At 51.5% G+C, this 23,009-nt stretch overlaps 1 protein-coding gene across 1 annotated transcript in view; it reads left to right on the top strand.

Moving 5' to 3' along the window:
* The first annotated feature begins 6,943 nt into the window (after positions 1 to 6,943).
* The window catches only part of LOC116953386 (solute carrier family 2, facilitated glucose transporter member 9-like), a 38,456-nt gene continuing 22,390 nt past the window's right edge, over positions 6,944 to 23,009 (top strand). Inside the window, exons 1-3 of the mRNA XM_032973534.2 lie at positions 6,944 to 7,074; positions 16,904 to 17,008; positions 20,591 to 20,689. Coding sequence (XP_032829425.2) covers positions 16,985 to 17,008; positions 20,591 to 20,689 — 123 coding nt within the window. The 5' untranslated portion in view covers positions 6,944 to 7,074; positions 16,904 to 16,984. The remainder of the gene's footprint in view (positions 7,075 to 16,903; positions 17,009 to 20,590; positions 20,690 to 23,009) is intronic.

Raw genomic sequence — 23,009 nt, 5'->3', positions numbered from 1 at the left:
TTCCTAGAACAAAAGTCATTCAGATGCTTCCGCCCCGCGCCGCCCTGTCTATGCAGAGGCCTGAATGCTCCTATCCTGTTGTTATTTGGACCCAGAAGCTCACCTATAATCAAGGGCATTCAGTTCCTAATTCCATCTATAACAACAGGCATTTAGTTCCTAATTCCATCTATAACAAAAGGCATCTCGTGGTTTACACGTCCCGTGCCGTGTGTGTGCGGATTCGCTCGCGGTGGCGCAACAGCCTCCGCCGTGACCACGCAACTTTAATGTCAGGTCACGGTGCCGCGGTGCGTGTCAGCCTCTGGGGTAGATCGCCCAATTTCCGGCCGCGGGAAACCATGAAGCTTGATCCCATTAGGGGCTTCTGGATAAAAACCCGTCGGCCAGGTGACCTTCCCTCCCGGCCCTACGTGGGGTGTGGGTGTGTGTATACATGTGGGGGGGCGGCGGGGAGGGGCGCGCCGCGTCGGCGTCGTCACTCCCCGGTGGCGGTGTCACGGTGGTGAATACGGCCCCCGACGGAGCTGCTCCGCCGCGGTGGTACCACAATAGTGTGGTGGTGTGCACTCTGTATGTGTGTGATAGTGTGGTGATGTGCACTCGTGTGTGTGTGTGTGATGGTGTGATGGTGTACATTCGTGTGTGTGATGGTGTGGTGATGTGCGCTCGTGTGTGTACCTGGCGCAGCCTGAGTGAGGCCTGTTTGATCGTGCACCTGGTGCGGCCTGGGTGGGGCCTAGTTGGTCGTGCACATGACACTGCCTGAGTGAGGCCAAGCTGATCATGCACCTGGCGCAGCCTGAGTGAGGCCTAGCTAATCATGCACCTGGCGCAGCCTGAGTGAGGCCTAGCTGATCGTGCACCTGGCGCAGCCTGAGTGAGGCCTAGCTGATCGTGCACCTGGCGCAGCCTGAGTGAGGCCTAGTAAATCATGCACAAGGCGCAGCCTGAGTGAGGCTTAGTTGGTCATACACGTGACGCGGCCTGAGTGAGGCCTGGTTGTGCACATGACACTGCCTGGGTGAGGCCTGGCGGATTGTGCACCTGGCGCAGCCTGAGTGAGGCCTCGTTGATCGCGCCCATAGCGCAGCCTGAGTGAGGCCTAGTTAATAGTGCGACGGACCCCAGGCTGTGTTCCTGCCAAGGCAACATTGCCACGGACCCCAGTTTGTGTTCATGCCAGGGCAGCATTGCCACAGACCCCAAGCTGTGTAAATGCCAAGGCAACATTGCTACGGACCCCAACCTGTGTTCCTGCCAAGGCAACATTGCCACAGACCCCAAGCTGTGTTCCTGCCAAGGCAACATTGCCACGGACCCAAAGCTGTGTTCCCGCCTAGGCAACATTGCGACGGACCCCACGCTGTGTTCCTGCCAAGGCAACATTGCCACGGACCCCAAGCTGTGTTCCTGGAAAACTTCACGGAGATTGTCAAGACGGCCAGGGGTCGTGAATGAAGAGTCATCTGGTCGGGCAGCAGAGACACGAGAGGCCAGGAAACGACATTCCAGTCGTGGGCTAAGCTCAAGGAGGGCTAGCTCGAGCACCATCCTGCGGCGGGGAAAGGAGGTGGTGCAAGCGGTTCAGCCGAGCCCACAACAACCAAAAATCTGCTGTCCCTGTCTGGGGGGGGGGGGCTCTGTTCAACCTTAGCACATGGGCGAGAAGCCGTGCATGTGTGACGAATGCGGCAAGACGTTTTCTCGCGCTCGGCCTACATATATTTTTTCTTTTCCGCTTGTGTGTTAATCTGTGTTTACCCCGGATATTTTAGAGATGGCAATTCTCCTGCTGTGTATCCTACTGTTGTCTCTCCCGGCCACGTCTAGTGCCACACTCAACTCTACAAACAGCTACCCTCGTTACTTTGCATCCATTCTTGTTGCTCGATTTGCCACTACACCTGCTAATGAAACAGCTCATAGACACTTCTACACTCCATCACTGTATCCTTTTAAACCCTATCTTTGTCCCATTACTTCACCAGCACTCCTTCCAAACTTCATTCTGCTCTTAAAAATAACACCATCTGCGAGCTACTGTTATTCGTCCAAGGTTCGCGCTCTTCATCCTTTCACAGAAAATACTTGTGCAAACTATTAATTCTACTTTTCCTATTTCTGGGTGGTATTGAGCTTCATCCTGGCCTAAATGAAAAGAACTCGTATACGGCATGCAAAAAATGCCTACTTTTCCTCCACCCTCCTGGAATCACATGGAAATGCCAGGATTTTCTGTAAAACAATCAAATGTATCGAAAAGGCATCCAAAACAGACAATCTGCCCATTGAGCTTAACCGAAATGGGGAATATTTTTCAGATCCCCAAAAAATAGTTGACAATTTTAACCTTCATTTTTCTGAAGCTGGTAATCTTTTTGATAATGTATTGGGAGTCACCCCTGCTCATGCAAATTCCTACACTCCTGTCCAAACATTAAACGAATTTAGTTTCCAGCCAATCCACGAAAGTAATGTTCTGAAACAACTGTCCTACCTCAAAGGGTCCTCCTCTACCGGAGCAGATAGTATTCCCGTCTTTGCTCTACTAATTGTTGGTCACCTAATATACAAACCAATATTTTAAACATGTCCATCAAAGAAGCATCAGTTCCTCTAGAATGGAAACATTCCTATGTCCGTCCACTTCACAAAGGGGGCCCTAAAGATGATCCAAATAACTACCGATCTATCTCAATTTTGTCCCCATTGATGAAAATTTTTAAAAAATTATTGACCTACCAAATTAGCAGTTTCCTGTCCACCAACAATCTACTACATCTAAAACAATCTGGGTTCCGAAAAAAATACAGCACCACATCTGCTGCATTAGACTCTCTGAATCACATTTACAGTAGTCTTTTTCTAGACCTGTCCAAAGCTTTTGATACAGTAGACCACAACACCCTGCTTAGTAAACTAAGTTGCCTCGGTTTTTACGAAAACGCAGAAAAATGGTTGCAAAATTACCTCTTTTCTCGCACCCAATCTGTATTCACAGATGGTTGGAGGTCAAATAGTGTTAAATAACAAAAGGGGTTCCACAGGGTTCCATCCTCGGCCCCCTTTTGTTCTCTCTTTATGTCAATGACTTGGGGACTGACCTGGATCATTCCAGGGTAAATCTTTTTGCAGATGACACGACACTAATTACTGCTGGCCGCTCTCCGGATGACGTGATTGCTAAGCTACAGGGTGATTTCAACAAACTACAACATCAGCTAGTTGCTCTTAAACTAGTCCTGAATACCTCCAAAACCAAGGTGCTATGCTTCTCACCAGGACTAAAGCAGGAAGTTATTTTTCCCCAATTACATTCCTTAAATAATTATCAAATAGAGCAAGTCAAGATCTATAAGTATCTTGGGGTCATCCTGGATTCAAAACTGAATTTTGAAGATCACATTGATTATATTGGTAAAAATACAAAAATAAAAATTGGTTTTCTGTATCGACACAAGCACTGCTCCCCCCCCACCCCCATGTTCCGTTTGGAATTGATAAAAGCTACCATACTGCCTCTACTTGACTACTGTGACATCGTGTATAAATCAGCTCCAAGTACTGTACTGAAGAAGCTTGATTCCATCTATCACTCGGCCTTAAGATTTACATTGAACTGCCCATATAGGACTCACCACTGTGATCTCTACATTGGGTCAAACTTAACATCTCTTAATGTTCGACGGCTTGTGCACCAGATCTTATTTATTCACGATGTACTTACAAAAAAATCCGCAGACTACCTGCTGGATCTCCTCACTGTTTCAAAGAACAAATTTGACCTCAGGTCTTCGCTCATTTACCAGCTTCACATTCCCTATTGCCGTACAAAAACTGGAGGAAGGGCCTTTGCTATTGATGCCCCCAGGGTCTGGAATGCTATTGCCAATAAACTGCAACTTGAATCACTACCAATGAGATCTCTCAAACTGCTCTAGAGGAGTTGTACACCCCTAGCTGCCACTGCTATTCATTGGCGTAAAATAAAATAAAATGTTTCGCTCCGGATGACGCTGCAAAGTATTTTCTGTATTTTTATTTAGCGTGCTGATCTTAAAGGTGCATTGAAAAATTTGATACTCCGACTGATGCTTCTGTTGTTGTGGAGTAACTCATGCAGCCAGCTATTGCTCTAGGATTTTGGTGTTACGTGTTATTTATGTAGTTTATTGTAAGAATTCGGTCACCGTCCCTGTGATCACTGTTACGTTGCAATTATGGCTTTATTTTTTGGTGATTTCGAAAAGTTTTTTTTGGTTTGGCCATGTTTTTGTTTTGTTGTAGTACGGAGTTAGACTGCTGGCCTTTAAGATGTTTTCTTGTTAGTGTTTTTGTTTTTTTGTTTGTTGTGGTTGCACCCGATTCAAGAGCCGAATGGCTCACAGGGCTATACCAAAATAAATAAACTGAAACTGAAATGTAATTAATAAATTTGATTACTTTCTATTAAATTTAAATAATAAAAACATAAAAAAGGTATTTTGTATTAATCATTTTTATATGAATACAGTATTTTTGGGTTGTGGAACTAATCATCTGAGTTTCAATTATTTCTTATGGGGAAATTCGCTTTGATATACGAGTGCTTTGGATTACGAGCACGTTTCCGGAACGAATTATGCTCGCAATCCAAGGTTTCACTCTACTGAGGGAAAACCCGCAGGACCCCGGAGGACCCCGGAGGACCCCGGAGGACCCCGGAGGACCCCGGAGAAAAACCGTCACGACCATGGGGAGAGAGAGAGGGAGACACGCAAACTACAAATATACAGCAGCAGGCGTCAGGGTCGGGATCGAACCCTCAAACCTCCTGCGTACCAGGCGAGGGAGAAAACATCTCGCCAAGGTGGCTCCCTCGACATTAGCATTCAGATACTGAACGTGTCGCTGTCGCTGCTGCTGCCACCATGGCAAGCCCAGAACGGAGGTGGGGGTGGCGCACTGCCGCTCGCTGCTGAAGTCCCAAATGGGACAAGAACAAAAATGCCTTTGTTACTTGTGGTCATGGAACAACGAATTGGGCACAATTAGAATGATTGACGGGGAGGATGTTTGAATTCCATTCGTGACTTTCGAGTTTATCTGGTCGGAGCTGGGGGGATTGGGTGGGAGTTGGGGGTTTAGTGAGAGATGGGGGGTGGGAGTTGGGGGGGCGGGAGTTGTGGGTTGTGGGAGTTGGGGGGATTGGGTGGGAGTTGGTGGGGTTGGGTGGGAGTTGGGGGGGGAGTTGGGGGGGAGGGGTTGGGAGTTGGGGGGGGGGGTTGGGAGTTGGGGGGAGTTGGGGGAGTTGGGAGTTGGGGGAGTTGGGGGAGTTGGGGGAGTTGGGGGGGTTGGGTGGGAGTTGGGGGAGTTGGGAGTTGGGGGAGTTGGGGGAGTTGGTGGGGTTAGGTGGGAGTTGGGGGAGTTGGGGGAGTTGGGGGAGTTGGGAATTGGGGGAGTTGGTGGGGTTTGGTGGGAGTTGGGGGAGTTGGGGGAGTTGGTGGGGTTGGGTGGGAGTTGGGGGAGTTGGGAGTTGGGGGAGTTGGGGGAGTTGGTGTGGTTGGGTGGGAGTTGGGGGAGTTGGGGGAGTTGGGAGTTGGGGGAGTTGGGAGTTAGGGGAGTAGGTGGGAGTTGGGGGAGTAGGTGGGAGTTGGGGGAGTTGGTGGGGTTTGGTGGGAATTTGGGGAGTTGGGGGGGGGGGTTGGGAGTTGGGGGGAGTTGGGAGTTGGTGGGGTTGGGTGGGAGTTGGGGGAGTTGGTGGTGTTGGGTGGGAGTTGGGGGAGTTGGGGGAGTTGGGAGTTGGGGGAGTAGGTGGGGTTGGGTGGGAGTTGGGGGAGTTGGTGGTGTTGGGTGGGAGTTGGGGGAGTTGGGAGTTGGGGGAGTTGGGAGTTGGGGGAGTTGGGAGTTGGGGGAGTTGGGAGTTGGGGGAGTTGGGAGTTGGGGGAGTAGGTGGGGTTGGGTGGGAGTTGGGGGAGTTGGGAGTTGGGGGAGTTGGGGGAGTAGGTGGGAGTTGGGGGAGTTGGTGGGGTTTGGTGGGAATTGGGGGAGTTGGGGGGGGGGGGTTGGGAGTTGGGGGGAGTTGGGAGTTGGTGGGGTTGGGTGGGAGTTGGGGGAGTTGGTGGTGTTGGGTGGGAGTTGGGGGAGTTGGGGGAGTTGGGAGTTGGGGGAGTAGGTGGGGTTGGGTGGGAGTTGGGGGAGTTGGTGGTGTTGGGTGGGAGTTGGGGGAGTTGGGAGTTGGGGGAGTTGGGAGTTGGGGGAGTTGGGAGTTGGGGGAGTAGGTGGGGTTGGGTGGGAGTTGGGGGAGTTGGGAGTTGGGGGAGTTGGGGGAGTTGGGAATTGGGGGAGTTGGTGGGGTTTGGTGGGAGTTGGGGGAGTTGGGGGAGTTGGTGGGAGTTGGGGGAGTTTGAGTTGGGGGAGTTGGTGTGGTTGGGTGGGAGTTGGGGGAGTTGGTGGTGTTGGGTGGGAGTTGGGGGAGTTGGGTGGGAGTTGGGGGGGAGTTGGGGGAGTTGGGGGAGTTGGTGGGATTGGGTGGGAGTTGGGGGGGGTTGGGTGGGAGTTGGGAGCTGTGCGTTATGGGAGTTGATGGGGTTGGGTGGGATTTGGGGGGGGAGTTGGGGGGGTTGGGAGTTGGGGGAGATGGGGGAGTTGGTGGGGTTGGGTGGGAGTTGGGGGAGTTGGGGGGGGGGGTTGGGTGGGAGTTGGGGGAGTTGGGGGGGTTGGGTGGGAGTTGGCGGGGAGGGGTTGGGTGGGAGTTGGAGGGGGTTGGGTGGGAGTTGGGGGGGAGGGGTTGGGTGGGAGTTGGGGGGAGGGTGGTTGGGTGGGAGTTGGGGGGGGTTGGGAGTTGGGGGGGTTGGGGGGGAGTTGGGGGGGTTGGGGGGGAGTTGGGGGAGGGGTTGGGTGGGAGTTGGGGGGGAGTTGGGGGGGTTGGGGGGGGAGTTGGGGGGGAGTTGGGGGGGAGTTGGTGGGGCAAGAAAAACCAAGCGCCCGAGGAGAATGAGATGAGCTTCAGAGAGACTGAGAGGCATTTAAAGCGAAACACAAAGACGGAGAGGTCGAGGTAAAGAAGTGAGCGTTTGTCACGTCGCAGAGGTAAGAACTTTTCTTGATGCACACTCGTAACTTACAATCGCCGATTCCAGTGGAGGTCTCTCTCTTTCGAGAGAGAGAGAGAGACAGACAGATGATAGATAATGGCAGATTGGCGTCGTAGCAGTGAGCAGTCGCCATTGTGTGAGAACGCGTCAGAAGTTTGAGAATCAAAAGTTTGTTTTCCACCTAGTAAAGCCCATTGAGATAAGAAGCTCCCTCCCTCTCTCTTTTAAGTGGCGACTCGGCCGGCAGACAACAGCAAAGTTTTTCACACTTTATACATAAAGCAACAATTTATTATCGCAGTTATGTTGTGAAAATTATTCACACAACCTTTAGTGATTTTGATAGTCGGTTTAAATGAGATGGTAAATTGGAGATGCCAAAGAGACGACATTTTTTTAGGTGTGGTTCCAAAACTTTTGTGCAGCAGCTGCATGATATTATTTTGATCCAAATTTGGTACGAAATCTGAGAACTCATAATAGACAATCAGACACACGTCTGACCCCGTCATGAGAATATGGAATTAACATAAATTGCTGTGAGCTTTCATCGGAGGTCACAGCCCATGACTCGTTGGAGCGGGAAGCCATTCAACTTTAGTCTAATGAGCAATCACAACAAACAACAGCAGAAGCAGGGCGAGTGAAGAAGACGCGGGGCTGCTCTCTCGCTCGCAGTTGACCTGGAGATGGAATATCCCGCGTCTAGTATGCAGGACGTCCTGGGTTCGATCCCGACCCTGACGTCTGATGTATATTTTGAGTTTGCGTGTCCCTCTCTTCGTGGTCGCGTGGATTTTTCTCCGGGCCCTCCGGTTTTTCCTTCCAACATTTAGAGTTAACACCACGCGTTCATAGTATGTTGCTGCTGTAAAGTTTCACACGATAAGCCACTTCTTTGAGCTATTAATTATTTGCGACAGCCAGCTCGCTTCTGCAAAAAAGAGTTACATAGCTCAGTGGGCCTTATCTGGTCAAATAAAAAATAGTAAATAGTGTATAGCTTTCGCACATAGTGAGACAGTTCACTACGTGCGAAAAGGGGAGAGTCGTATTTTCAGAAGAAATGCAAGTGGCTCCTTTAGTGGGAATTGAACCGTTCTGGCCTTGCTCACTGATTCGGTGTCTGGGTCGATCTCATTGACCTGGGCGGGCAGTCCCCAGGATCACGTGGCCTACAGCGATCACTGACTGACGCGATGTTGAGTAATAGTTGTCACCTTAGGACGCAATGTCGCGCCGCCTCATGGTTTAGTCGCTGACTCAGGCGCGGAGAGCAACCAGAGACGACCGGGAAGGCAGTAGCAACAGCACAGTGGGGTGATCCTGCGTCACAACCGCCAAGCTCTGCGTTCCCCTATATATTAAGGTGTTTTCATCCAATTAATGAAGGCGTTGGAGCTGTGTTTGAGGTATGCCAGGGTGTGACGCCTCCCCAACTCCAATGGGAAGGGAGTTTCGCAACATCTGTTTGTGATCCACCAAACCCCGCTGCTGTTGGATCACAGTCCACGTGGACGCCACGGTGGCAAGATGTTAACTCCTTCGCCTAGTATACAGGAGGTCGTGGGTTCGATCTCGATCCTGACGCCTGTATATTTGGAGTTTGCGTGTCTCTCTCTCTCCCGGTGGTCGCGTGGATTTTTCTTCAGGTCCTCCGGCTTATCCCTCCACATTTAGAATTAAAATCACGCGTCTAGAGTATTCTATTGCTGTAAATTCCCACGTGATGATGATAAGCCACTTCGTTGAGCGAGTATTGGTGGCCAGGTCGCTTCTGAGAAAGTGCTGGACAGCGACACAGCTCAGTGGGCCTTACTTGGCAGCAGCAGCAACAAAATAAATAATCACGCAGATAATTGACCTTATTCACACACCTGTCCCTCCATTAAAAAAACACTCAAAATCAGAATATGTATCTGCACTGGGGGAATCCGATGAGCTGTAAAGCTCTTTTTCACGGATGTTCAGTAGGGGCGGCTTAAGAGCGAGACAGCACAAAAAACACGATGGGATTGCAAAGTACAAGAAAGGTAAACAGATCACACAAACATCCAAATGAAACTAAACCATCCCCATCTTTACAGGCAAAGCCCACTGAGGTATTCATGCATTTACAAAATGTCAACGACGCATCCGACACACATTGCATTACATTGTGCGTCACTGCAACTGCAGCAGCATCATCATCATCATTCCGGGCAATGTCTCCAAACAAACATCAAAGTCACTTTTACATTCCAGAGGCACACGCCTCCAGACAACAGCCATTTTACCCGCATTGGGTCAAGCAAGCCTGACTCTGTTGCTGATGAGACACTGAAACTCGAAACCCGTCCAGAACTTCCTTTTGTGTTGAATCTATGATGTTACGGAATTGATTTCCAGAAGACCTGAGTGGTTGATGTAATGAATAACAAATGTGTGTTTTTTTTTATGTGGAGACAGATGTGGGAAGCAGGCGATTGTTGTTTTTCTCGCTCTTCCGAGCACGCAGACAGAATCCGCATGAACCTGTTTTGTGGCATTTTTTCAACACTGAATGGACATACGGACACACACACAGCAAGTATCAACATACCAACACACACAGAAAGTATCGACATAGACACACAGAAAGTATCGATATAGACACACAGCATGTATCGACATAGACACAGCATGCATCGACATAGACACACACAGCATGTATCGACATAGACACACAGCAAGTATCGACATACACAGCAAGTATCAACATACAGACACACAGCAAGTATCGACATAGACACACAGCAAGTATCGACATAGACACACAGCATGTATAGACATAGACACACAGCATGTATCGACATAGACACACAGCAAGTATCGACATAGACACACAGCAAGTATCGACATAGACACACAGCAAGTATCAACATGCAGACACACAGCAAGTATCGACATACCAACACACACAGCATGTATCGACATAGACACACAGCATGTATCGACATAGACACACACAGCATGTATCGACACAGACACACAGCAAGTATCGAGACACACAGCAAGTATCGACATAGACACACAGCATGTATCGACATAGACACACAGCATGTATCGACATAGACACACAGCAAGTATCGACATAGACACACATAGCAAGTATCGACATAGACACACAGCAAGTATCGACATAGACACACACAGCAAGTATCGACATAGACACACACAGCAAGTATCGACATAGACACACAGCAAGTATCGACATAGACACACAGCAAGTATCGACATAGACACACACAGCAAGTATCGACATAGACACACAGCAAGTATCGACATAGACACACACAGCAAGTATCGACACAGACACACACAGCATGTATCGACATAGACACACACAGCATGTATCCACATAGACACACACAGCAAGTATCGACATAGACACACACAGCAAGTATCGACACAGACACACACAGCATGTATCGACATAGACACACACAGCATGTATCCACATAGACACACACAGCATGTATCCACATAGACACACACAGCAAGTATCGACATAGACACACACAGCAAGTATCGACATAGACACACACAGCATGTATCCACGTAGACACACACAGCATGTATCCACATAGACACAAACACAGCAAGTATATGGCATACATATAGACATACACAGAAAGTATCGACATACGGACACACACAGCAAGTATCGTCATAGACACACAGCATGTATCGACAGACACACACAGCAAGTATCGTCATAGACACACACAGCATGTATCGACATAGACACACAGCAAGTATCGACATAGACACACAGCAACAACAACAACCGCCATTCGCCACTAAGTGGTGGTGACGTCACCACGACGCTTGTGCCAGGCTATGTGCACCCTGAGGCCACGTGAAGTGTCGAACGCCCGCTGGCAGGAGGTCACGGGGCAGACCCAGGTGCCACGGGTCGACTGACTGAGATGACTGGCTGATGCACCACCTGTGCCCCCTACTGTGCCAACCTGCTGTGCTTTAGCCACCCGGCGCTCCGCTCGTTGTTGTGAGTGTCGCTCCTCCGCCCTCCGTTGTTGTTGGAGGGCGACTACCTCCAACTGCCCAGTAGCATCCTTCACGAGCCTCCTCCACAGAGGCCGATCTTGACACCGCTGGTACCAGTCATCGGCAAGTCCACTCAGCGCCACGTCCTCCTGTACCACATCACTCCATCTCTTCTCTAGCCCATGCCGCGCCCGCTTTGCCCCCTCAATCCGGCCGAACAAAAGCTGTTTCGGCATGCGGTGGCTGGGCATGCGGGCTACATGACCCAGCCATCGCAGCCTTGCCTGCCGGAGGAGCTCACCGATGGGACCTTGCCCAGATCTTTCAAGGATTTGTGAGCTCCTCACACAATCCAGTCTGGTTAAACCCAGGATGGATCGTAGGCAGGCCAGCCTAAATGTTTCTAACCGGCGAAGATGTTCCATTAGGGGGGTCCACGTTTCGCAAGCGTAGAAAAGGGAGGGAATGACCGTGGCCGAGAAGACCTGAAGCTTAGTGCGTAGCGACAGACCAGGTAGCTTCCACACAGCGTTACGCAACCGATGAAAAGATATTGCCGCTCGACTGATTCGGAGTGAGACCTCTGCTGTTAAACTGGAGCCAGTCATAAGCACACTGCCCAGGTATGGGAAACTCTCCACTCTCTCCACAACTGCCCCATCACCAATCGGGAGTTGTGGGGGTGGAGTGTCCGATGGTACAAAATACCCAGGCAGGTGCTTAGTTTTGGTGGGGCTGATCGTAAGGCCCCACCTCTTAGTGGCACGCTCCAGTCTCAGCAGCAGCGTCTCCAACTCCTCCTCTGACTGAGCAGCTATTACCAAATCATCAGCATACATAACGTGGTTGAGCAATAGGGAGCCATCCCTTGACCGCACCCGGGCATCGATCAGCCTCCCATTATATCTGTACCATATGGAGATTCCCCCGGTACAGCTATTGAAGGCTTCATGAACTACGTGGTCAAAATAGATGTTAAATAATGTGGGAGCCAGAGGACATCCCTGTCGCACCCCAAGGTGTACAGGGAATGGCTCTGACTCCCGGCCACGTAGTTTTACCCGGGCCCGCTCACCATCATGAAGGTCCTTAATGATCGTGAGCAGAGGGTCAGGTACTCCAAAAGCACGAAGAACGACCCAGAGCCCAGGCCTACTGATGGTATCATAGGCCTTGACCAGGTCAATAAAGCAGAGATGTAGGTCTTGTTGGAATTCCCTACACCTCTGCTGCAGCAGACGGACAGAAAATATGGCATCTGTGCAGGACCGCCCTATCCTGAAACCGCATTGGGGCTCCGCAAGCCTCTCCTCAGCGTGCCTGGCAAGGCGATGCTGAATAATCCTTGCCAGGACCTTTCCCGGCACACTGAGGAGTGAGATGCCCCTGTAGTTGTTACAGTCTGTGCGGTCCCCCTTCTTAAAAAGGGGGACCACCAGGGCATCCTTCCAATCCTGCGGAACCCGTCCAGTGGTCCAGACTGTTGTTATGATGTCATATAGGGCAGTCTGTGCACAAACGCCACCCTCCCTCAGCATTTCGCTTGGGAGATCATCTCTGCCCGCTGCCTTTCCTGGTCTCAGACTCCGGATCGCCTTCAGTACTTCCTCAACAGATGGCACCTCAGCCAGCCACTCACAGGGGGTGACTTCTTCCAATATTTGAGGCACCGCAGCCTCAGCAGGGTCATCCTCACTTTGTGCCACGATGTTTTCCTGGCTGAGGGATTTTCCCTCCCCCAGGACCTCACAGAAATGCTCAGCAAATCTGCAAACCTGTTCCTGGGGGTCGGAGATTGGATCACCGTTTTTTCCCCTAATGATGGTAATAGGTGTGGCGCTGCAGGTTACTTTTTTGATGGAGTTAAATAGAGATTTGTGATCACGGGCCACTGAGGCAGACTCTATCTCCTCAGTAACCCGCGACCACCACCCATCCTTGCAGCGCCTCACGGCTCTCCGAACCTCCGAGCGAAGGCTGCGGTAAGCCTCCTCATTCTCTGACGTGGGATTCTGTAGCCGATGGCAGTGGGCCTGTCGCTTTTTATCAACCATCCTGAACACCTCCTCTGTCAGCCAGGGTCTCTGGGGAGGTCTGGCCCGCGTACCCAAAGCAGCCATTGCAGCTGCATGAGTCACAGTCCTAAACCTCGCCCATTTACCCTCGACATCAGGAGGAGTCGGGGACGATGCCAATCCCAGCCGCAAGCGATGATGAAATTCTCGCTTGCAACTTTCATCAGATAACTGAGACCAGGCCACTTTAGGTCGGAATGGGGTCCTGGGTGTACACCCACCACCGGAGTGGAAGAATGGCAGGCGCATCTTACAGATGACTAGTCGATGGTCAGAGGGCAGATCAGCTCCACGGTAGGTCCTGGTGTCAAGGACATGGGCTCGCATCCACTGGTCCGTCACTATGTAGTCCAGCAGATGTTCTTGCTTGGATCCGGCATGCATCCATGATGTTGTGTGGATGTGCCGATGCCGGAACAGCGTGTTGGTAATTACAAGCCCATGGGCTGCACAAAAATCTAGCAGCCTCCTACCGTTGTTATTGAGCTGATCTGGTCCATGCCCTCCAATCACTCCAGACCAGGTGCCAGTATCATGACCAACTCGGGCATTGAAGTCACCCAACATGATGATTCTATCCCGGGTGGCCACTTTAGCCAGCACCTGTGACAGGAGGTCATAGAAGTAATCTGACTCATCGGCTTTGCCTGCATCCCTCCACGGATGTTCATCTTCGGTGGGGGCATAAGTAACCACGACCACCATTCCTCGCCTCCGGTTGATGGGAAGGCGAGGCCAAAGTAGCCTGGGGCTTACAGCTTCCCACACTTCACCGCCACGCTCCCACGCCCCCTTCATTCTTTTGTTCAAAAGAAGAGCCACACCCTGTTGTTTGGCAGTCTGCTGCCCCGAGTAGAGGACTGTCCACCCCTCATGGTGGCACGAGCCAGAGCCGATCCACCGGACCTCCTGAATGCCGCATAGATCCAGGCGGTACCGGTCCAGCTCCCGACAGAGGAGTGGCAGCCTCTCCTCCGCAGTGAGCGTTCGAACATTCCACGTGGCCACCCGTAGTGGCTTTTCGTTGTTTCTGGCTCCGCCAATCTCCTGGCTCCGCCAATTGGGGTTTGGCCAGGAGACGTCATAGACGCCTGGCCCCCGGGGCCTCCGGCACAAGCTTATTAGTTACATATTTCAGTTTAACTCGTGGTTTCGTGGTAATTAATTGAAGGTGGAGGGGTTACCAGCCCCTCGCACCCGTCCAGAGCCCCCGTTTAGCCCCTGTGGTGGACACATATGCCATGAGAGGAGGAGCCAATCAAAATTGGATCTCCCCCCACAGCACTGTCCACGACAGAGTTGCCCGTCCGGCACCGCGAGGAGGTAGGGGGTTGTTTTGCCGGACAACACACAGCAAGTATCCACATAGACACACACAGCATGTATCGACATAGACACACACAGCAAGTAGCGACATAGACACACAGCATGTATTGACATAGACACACAGCATGTATCGACATAGACACACAGCAAGTATCCACATAGACACACACAGCATGTATCGACATAGACACACACAGCAAGTAGCGACATAGACACACACAGCAAGTATCGACATAGACACACACAGCAAGTATCGACATAGACACAAACACAGCAAGTATCGACATAGACACACACAGCAAGTATCGACATAGACACAAACACAGCAAGTATCGACATAGACACACAGCAAGTATCGACAGACACACACAGCAAGTATCGACATAGACACACACAGCAAGTATCGACATAGACACATACAGCAAGTATCGACATAGACACACAGCATGTATCGACATAGACACACACAGCAAGTATCGACATAGACACACACAGCAAGTATCGACATAGACACACACAGCAAGTATCGACATAGACACACACAGCAAGTATCCACATAGACACACACAGCATGTATCGACATAGACACAAACACAGCAAGTATCGACATAGACACACACAGCAAGTATCGTTATAGACACACACAGCAAGTATCGACATAGACACACACAGCAAGTATCGTTATAGACACACACAGCAAGTATCGTTATAGACACACACAGCAAGTATCGTCCTACTGTTCACCTTTTGGCGTCCTCTGGTCTGACACTGGTGAGACGAGGCACTCAAGAAGGCTGTCTCTGGTGTAGACCAATCAGTTTCAAAGACAATGCACACATTACCAGAGCGTCTGTGTTTGCAAGTTCACCACACGTACGTGTGGTTAATGCAGATTTGATTCCTTGCAAAAGGTTTATATTTGGTGTTTGAACATCTGAACACTTCCTGTTTCATTGCCAGAAAGGGTAAAACTTTTATCTTGTTCTTCTTTTAATTCTTGTTTTTTCATACTTTGATATTGGCAAAAAGGTCCCATTGAGAAGTTTTAAATTGTCTTGGGAGTTGCAGGTGGTCACGAATGGACTCGCGCCGTGCAGTGTTTGATTCCGGGGGAGGGGGTCGGCCAGAACTACACCCGGCCCCCCTTTGTCTCCCTGGTGCTGATGTTGTACACAGCGACCCAGCTGCCGTGCTCATTTAAAGGCCGAGTCGAGCTCGCGGAGGTCCGGCAAGATTCGGATATTCGCCGACGATGTTGGTGGTGGCCGTGAGCGGGAGACGAACTCGATCCGACGGGTTCGGAGCGCAGCGCGCCCACCAATGCGCTCCATCCTGCCCCCTTCAGACAGAACAAGACAAAGATCCCCCGCGTAGGCTTAACAGACTGCTGGGGCAAGTGCTGTTAGCGAGCAGTGCCTATGAAGGCCGGCACGGCACACGAGGGGGTGGGTGGCCAGCACCACGCTCGACCGCCTTTGTCTCCCCAGTGGCGATGTTTACTACGCACCACACCGGGTACTCATTTGAGGCTGAGTCGACCTAGGGGAAGCCCAGGACCGGTTCAGATAACCGTCACTGGCGTTGGTGGCCGTGAACGAGACTCGAACTCGGGTGACCGGGGTTCGTAGCGCAGGCGCGCTAACCGCAGCGCCACCACTCCCCCTATATACACTGAACATCGTAACACTCGGGGCACGCACACAGAGAAGCAGGTTCGTGCAGAACGCCGGGCAGCTGGAGCAGCTACGGTGCCGTGGTGGGGGGGGGGGGGTGGTCTGATTGAGAGCTTGCAGGGGCTGGGGGGGTCTGTGGGTGGCGGAGTTGGGAGAGCGAGAGAGGGGTGAGAGTAGCTGTGTGGGAATAGACGGGGAGCAGTCCCCACCCCCTACCCCCCACCCCCTACCCCCCACCCCCTACCCCCCACCCCCTACCCCCCACCCCCTACCCCCCACCCCCTACCCCCCACCCCCCACCCCCTACCCCCCACCCCCCACCCCCTACCCCCCACCCCCCACCCCCTACCCCCCACCACCTACCCCCTACCCCCCACCCCCTACCCCCCACCCCCCACCCCCTACCCCCCACCCCCCACCCCCTACCCCACGAGTGCGTCGCGGAGGCGGCCCTTGCGGCGACCGAGGGAGGAGTGATTTCGGCGATCGAGGGGGGAGTGATTTCGGCGACCGAGGGGGGAGTGATTTCGGCGACCGAGGGGGGAGTGATTTCGGCGATCGAGGGGGGAGTGATTTCGGCGACCGAGGGGGGAGTGATTTCGGCGATCGAGGGGGGAGTGATTTCGGCGACCGAGGGGGGAGTGATTTCGGCGATCGAGGGGGGAGTGATTTTGGCGATCGAGGGGGAGTGATTTCGGCGATCCATTTCCTCTGTGTGAAGGGGTGGAGTGGGGAAGTCGTCGGTTGGCTGCTCAGTCAGGAACGCCGGGGAGACTGAGAGCTGTTCGCAGCCTGTGGAGAGATGCAGCCAGCGGAGCTCAGCAGGGTGAACGCAGCACCGCTTTTACCACGACTACGACTGCAGGACTACAAATGATACCACTACTACTACCACCACCACCATTCACCTACACTCATACCACCACCTCTACCATCACCCACCTCCTATACCACAACCTACCTCCACCCATAACAGTACTACCACCACCAGCTAACACCATCAGTCACCTCCACCACTCACCATCACATACATGCTTGGAAACCCATACGGCCAACCCGTATTCTTGTGCATGGAAATTGAGTTTTCCGATCCATATGTCGTACAGCCGTTTCAAAACGAGCAAAACAAATTACTTTGTGTTTCTTCCTTGTGATGGGACTTTGTCGGATGAACGTTGAGATTTATAAGGGGCACGGGGTGATCAATAAGGTCTGAATTGGTCTGTAATAAGGTAGGGCACTGGTAAGGGGTTAACAGGAATGCCCATTCACTCACTCTCTCAACTCTACACTCGACCATTCACTCACTCGACACTCGCCCACTCACTCACTCACTCTACACTCGCCCACTCACTCTACACTCGCCCACTCACTCACTCTACACTCGCCCACTTACTCACTCTACACTCGCCCACTCACTCACTCTACACTCGCCCACTCACTCACTCTACACTCGCCCACTCACTCACTCTACACTCGCCCACTAACTCACTCTACACTCGCCCACTCACTCACTCTACACTCGCCCACTCACTCACTCTACACTCGCCCACTCACTCACTCTACACTCGCCCACTCACTCACTCTACACTCGCCCACTCACTCACTCTACACTCACTCACTCTACACTCGCCCACTCACTCACTCTACACTCGCCCACTCACTCACTCTACACTCGCCCACTCACTCACTCTACACTCGCCCACTCACTCACTCTACACTCGCCCACTCACTCACGCTACACTCGCCCACTCACTCACTCTACACTCGCCCACTCACTCACTCTACACTCGCCCACTCACTCACTCTACACTCGCCCACTCACTCACTCTACACTCGCCCACTCACTCACTCTACACTCGCCCACTCACTCACTCTACACTCGCCCACTCACTCACTCTACACTCGCCCACTCACTCACTCTACACTCGCCCACTCACTCACTCTACACTCGCCCACTCACTCACTCTACACTCGCCCACTCGCCCACTCACTCACTCACTCTACACTCGCCCACTCACTCACTCACTCTACACTCGCCCACTCACTCACTCACTCTACACTCGCCCACTCACTCACTCACTCTACACTCGCCCACTCACTCTACACTCCCCACTCACTCACTCTACACTCGCCCACTCACTCACTCACTCTACACTCGCCCACTCACTCACTCACTCTACACTCGCCCACTCACTCACTCACTCTACACTCGCCCACTCACTCACTCACTCTACACTCGCCCACTCACTCACTCACTCTACACTCGCCCACTCACTCACTCACTCTACACTCGCCCACTCACTCACTCACTCTACACTCGCCCACTCACTCACTCACTCTACACTCGCCCACTCACTCACTCACTCTACACTCGCCCACTCACTCACTCACTCTACACTCGCCCACTCACTCACGCACTCTACACTCGCCCACTCACTCACTCTACACTCGCCCACTCACTCTACACTCGCCCATTCACTCACTCACTCTACACTCACTCTACACTCACTCACTCTACACTCGCCCACTCACTCTACACTCGCCCACTCACTCTACACTCGCCCATTCACTCACTCACTCTACACTCGCCCACTCACTCTACACTCGCTCACTCACGCTACACTCGGCCACTCACTCACTCTACACTCGCCCACTCACTCACTCTACACTCGCCCACTCACTCACTCTACACTCGCCCACTCACTCACTCTACACTCGCCCACTCACTCACTCTACACTCGCCCACTCACTCACTCTACACTCGCCCACTCACTCACTCTACACTCGCCCACTCACCCACTCACTCACTCTACACTCGCCCACTCGCCCACTCACTCTACACACGCCCACTCACTCTACACTCGCCCACTCGCTCACTCTACACTCGCCCACTCTACACTCGCCCACTCTACACTCGCTCACTCGCCCACTCGCCCACTCGCTCACTCTACACACGCCCACTCGCGCACTCACTCACTCTACACTCGCCCACTCACTCACTCTACACTCGCCCACTCACTCACTCTACACTCGCCCTACACTCGCCCACTCACTCACTCACTCTACACTCGCCCACTCACTCACTCTACACTCGCCCACTCACTCACTCTACACTCGCCCACTCACTCACTCTACACTCGCCCACTCACTCTACCCTCGCCCACTCACGCTACACTCGCCCACTCACTCACTCTACACTCGCCCACTCACTCACTCTACACTCGCCCACTCACTCACTCTACACTCGCCCACTCACTCACTCTACACTCGCCCACTCACTCACTCACTCTACACACGCCCACTCACTCACTCTACACTCGCCCACTCGCTCACTCACTCACTCTACACTCGCCCACTCGCTCACTCCACACTCGCCCACTCGCTCACTCCACACTCGTCCACTCGCTCACTCCACACTCGTCCACTCGCTCACTCTACACTCGCCCACTCGCTCACTCTACACTCGCCCACTCTACACTCGCCTACTCGCTCACTCACTCACTCGCCAACTCACTCACTCTACACTCACTCTACACTCGCCCACTCACTCACTCTACACTCGCCCACTCACTCACTCTACACTCGCCCACTCACTCTACACTCGCCCTCTCACTCACTCTACACTCACTCACTCTACACTCGCCCTACACTCGCCCACTCACTCACTCTACACTCGACCACTCACTCTACACTCACTCACTCTACACTCGCCCATTCACTAACTCTACACTCGCCCACTCACTCTACACTCGCCATACACTCGCCCACTCACTCACTCTACACTCGCCCACTCACTCACTCTACACACGCCCACTCACTCACTCTACACTCGCCCACTCGCTCACTCACTCTACACTCGCTCACTCCACACTCGCTCACTCCACACTCGTCCACTCGCTCACTCTACACTCGCTCACTCTACACTCGCCCACTCGCTCACTCTACACTCGCCCACTCTACACTCGCCCACTCGCTCACTCACTCACTCGCCAACTCACTCACTCTACACTCACTCTACACACGCCCACTCACCCACTCACTCTACACTCGCCCACTCACTCACTCTACACTCGCCCACTCACTCTACACTCGCCCTCTCACTCACTCTACACTCACTCACTCTACACTCGCCCTACACTCGCCCACTCACTCACTCTACACTCGACCACTCACTCTACACTCACTCACTCTACACTCGCCCATTCACTAACTCTACACTCGCCCACTCACTCTACACTCGCCCACTCACTCAACACTCGCCCACTCACTCACTCTACACTCGCCCACTCACTCACTCTACACTCGCCCACTCACTCACTCTACACTCACTCTACACTCGCCCACTCACTCACTCTACAGTCGCCCACTCACTCACTTCCAGTCCGCGGTTGCCGTTGCTTGGCAGACGCCGTCCGTGCGCCTGCTGCTCATGGCGTTCGCTGCGGGGATTGGAGGCAGTTTCCAGTGCGGGTTCAACTTCTCCTTAATCAACGTCCCCACAAAGGTGCCTCTCCGTTCCCGTTCACAGCACACACACAACGAGCACACATACAGCACACATACACACAGCACACATACAGCACACATACACACAGCATACATATACACACACACAGCACGCACGCACAGAGCACACAGCAAACGCATGCACAGCACACTTACACAGAGAACACAGCACATATACACAGAGAACACAGCACACACACAGCACATATACACAGAGAACACAGCAACTACACACAAAGATTACACACACCGCACTCGCACACAGCACACGCACACAGCGCACACAAATAGAGCAAGTCAAGATCTATAAGTATCTTGGGGTCATCCTGGATTCAAAACTGAATTTTAAAGATCACATTGATTATATTGGTAAAAATTGAAAAATATAAATTGGTTTTCTGTAACGACACAAGCACTACTCCCCCCCAATGTTCCGTTTGGAATTGATAAATGCCACCACACTGCTTCTACTTGACTACTGTGACATCGTGTATAAATCAGCCCCAAGTACTGTACTGAAGAAGCTTGATTCCATCTATCACTCGGCGTTAAGATTTACATTGAACTGCCCATATAGGACTCATCACTGTGATCTCTACATTGGGTCAAACTTAACATCTCTTAATGTTCGACGGCTTGTGCACCAGATCTTATTTATCCACGATGTATTTACAAAAAAATCCGCAGACTACCTGCTGGATCTCCTCTCTGTTTCAAAGAACAAATTTGACCTCAGGTCTTCGCTCATTTACCAGCTTCACATTCCCTATTGCCGTACAAAAACTGGAGGAAGGGCCTTTGCTATTGATGCCCCCAGGGTCTGGAATGCTATTGCCAATAAACTGCAACTTGAATCACTACCAATGAGATCTTCTCTCAAACTGCTCTAGAGGAGTTGTACACCCCTAGCTGCCACTGCTATTCATTGGCGTAAAATAAAATAAAATGTTTCGCTCCGGATGACGCTGCAAAGTATTATCTGTATTTTGATTTAGCGTACTGATCTTAAAGGTGCATTGAAAAATTTGATACTCCGACTGATGCTTCTGTTGTTGTGGAGTAACTCATGCAGCCAGCTATGGCTCTAGGATTTGGTGTTACATGTTATTTATGTAGTTTATTGTAAAAATTCGGTCACACTCCCTATGATCACTGTTACGTTGCAATTATGGCTTTATTTTTTGGTGATTTCGAAAACGTTTTTTGGTTTGGACATGTTTGTTTTGTTGTAGTACGGAGTTAGACTGATGGCTTTAATCTAGTTTTCTTGTGGTTGTTGTTGTTGTTGTTTGTGTAGGTCTACAATCTTGTTCCTGACATTCTTGGAGAGCTCTTTGGTCTTGGCCATGGTGGAGAGTTTGTAATCTGATTGATTGATTGCTTCTGTGGACAGGTGTCTTTCATAAGGTAACAAACTGAGATTAGGAGCACTCTCTTTAAAAGTGTGCTCCTAATCTCAGCTCGTTACCTGTATAAAAGACACCTGGGAGCCAGAAATCTTTCTGATTGAGAGGGGGTCAAATACGTATTTCCCTCATTAAAATTCAAATCAATTTATAACATTTTTGACATGCGTTTTTCCGGATTTTTTTGTTGTTATTCTGTCTCTCACTGTTCACATAAACCTTCTATTAGAATTATAGACTGATCATTTCTTTGTCAGTGGGCAAACGTACAAAATCAGCAGGGGATCAAATACTTTTTTCCCTCACTGTAACCTGTCCTGCGAGAGTCGGCCAATCTCCAGGCACTGGAAACCGTGGGACTTCCCTCTTGGGGCCCTTCGGATTAAAACCCGAAGTGCCAGGCAATTCCCCGCTAGGTCACTACGTGGGTACAAGTTCTGCACGTGTGCTCAGGGTGGGGGGTAGTGGACAATCGCGGCGCTTGTGGAGTTGCTCCGCGGTCGTGGTACCACACCTGCTGTATATTTTGAGTTTGCGTGTCTCTCCCCGGGGTCCTCAGGTTTTTTCCCTCCACATTTAGAATCAACGTCACGCGTTTAGAGTCTTTGGCTACTGCTATAAATGTCCACGTAATGATCGGCCACTTCGTTGAGCTATCATTTGTGACTAGGTCGCTTCTGACAATAAAGAGCTACATAGCAGCTCCGTGGGCCTGACCTGGTAAAATAAAAATAGTTTATACTCCTTGGTTCTTTCGGTAAAGTCACGTAGGTATAAAATAAAATAAATTAAATCACGACGTTTCGATTGCAACACAATCATCAGGTGGGAAAACCACAGCAAGATGACATTTTTTTCTGAAGTGGTAGGGAGAGTTGCCGTGGTAAGAGGTTATATAGGCAAGGAAGGGGG

The sequence above is a fragment of the Petromyzon marinus genome, chromosome 51 (genome assembly GCF_048934315.1).
Source record: "Petromyzon marinus isolate PM22_M1 ecotype Great Lakes invasive population chromosome 51, UKy_Petmar_22M1.pri1.0, whole genome shotgun sequence".
Classification (NCBI taxonomy): Eukaryota; Metazoa; Chordata; class Hyperoartia; order Petromyzontiformes; family Petromyzontidae; genus Petromyzon; species Petromyzon marinus.
Note: the sequence above shows the minus strand (reverse complement) of the source record. Positions and strands in the feature narration are given on the sequence as shown.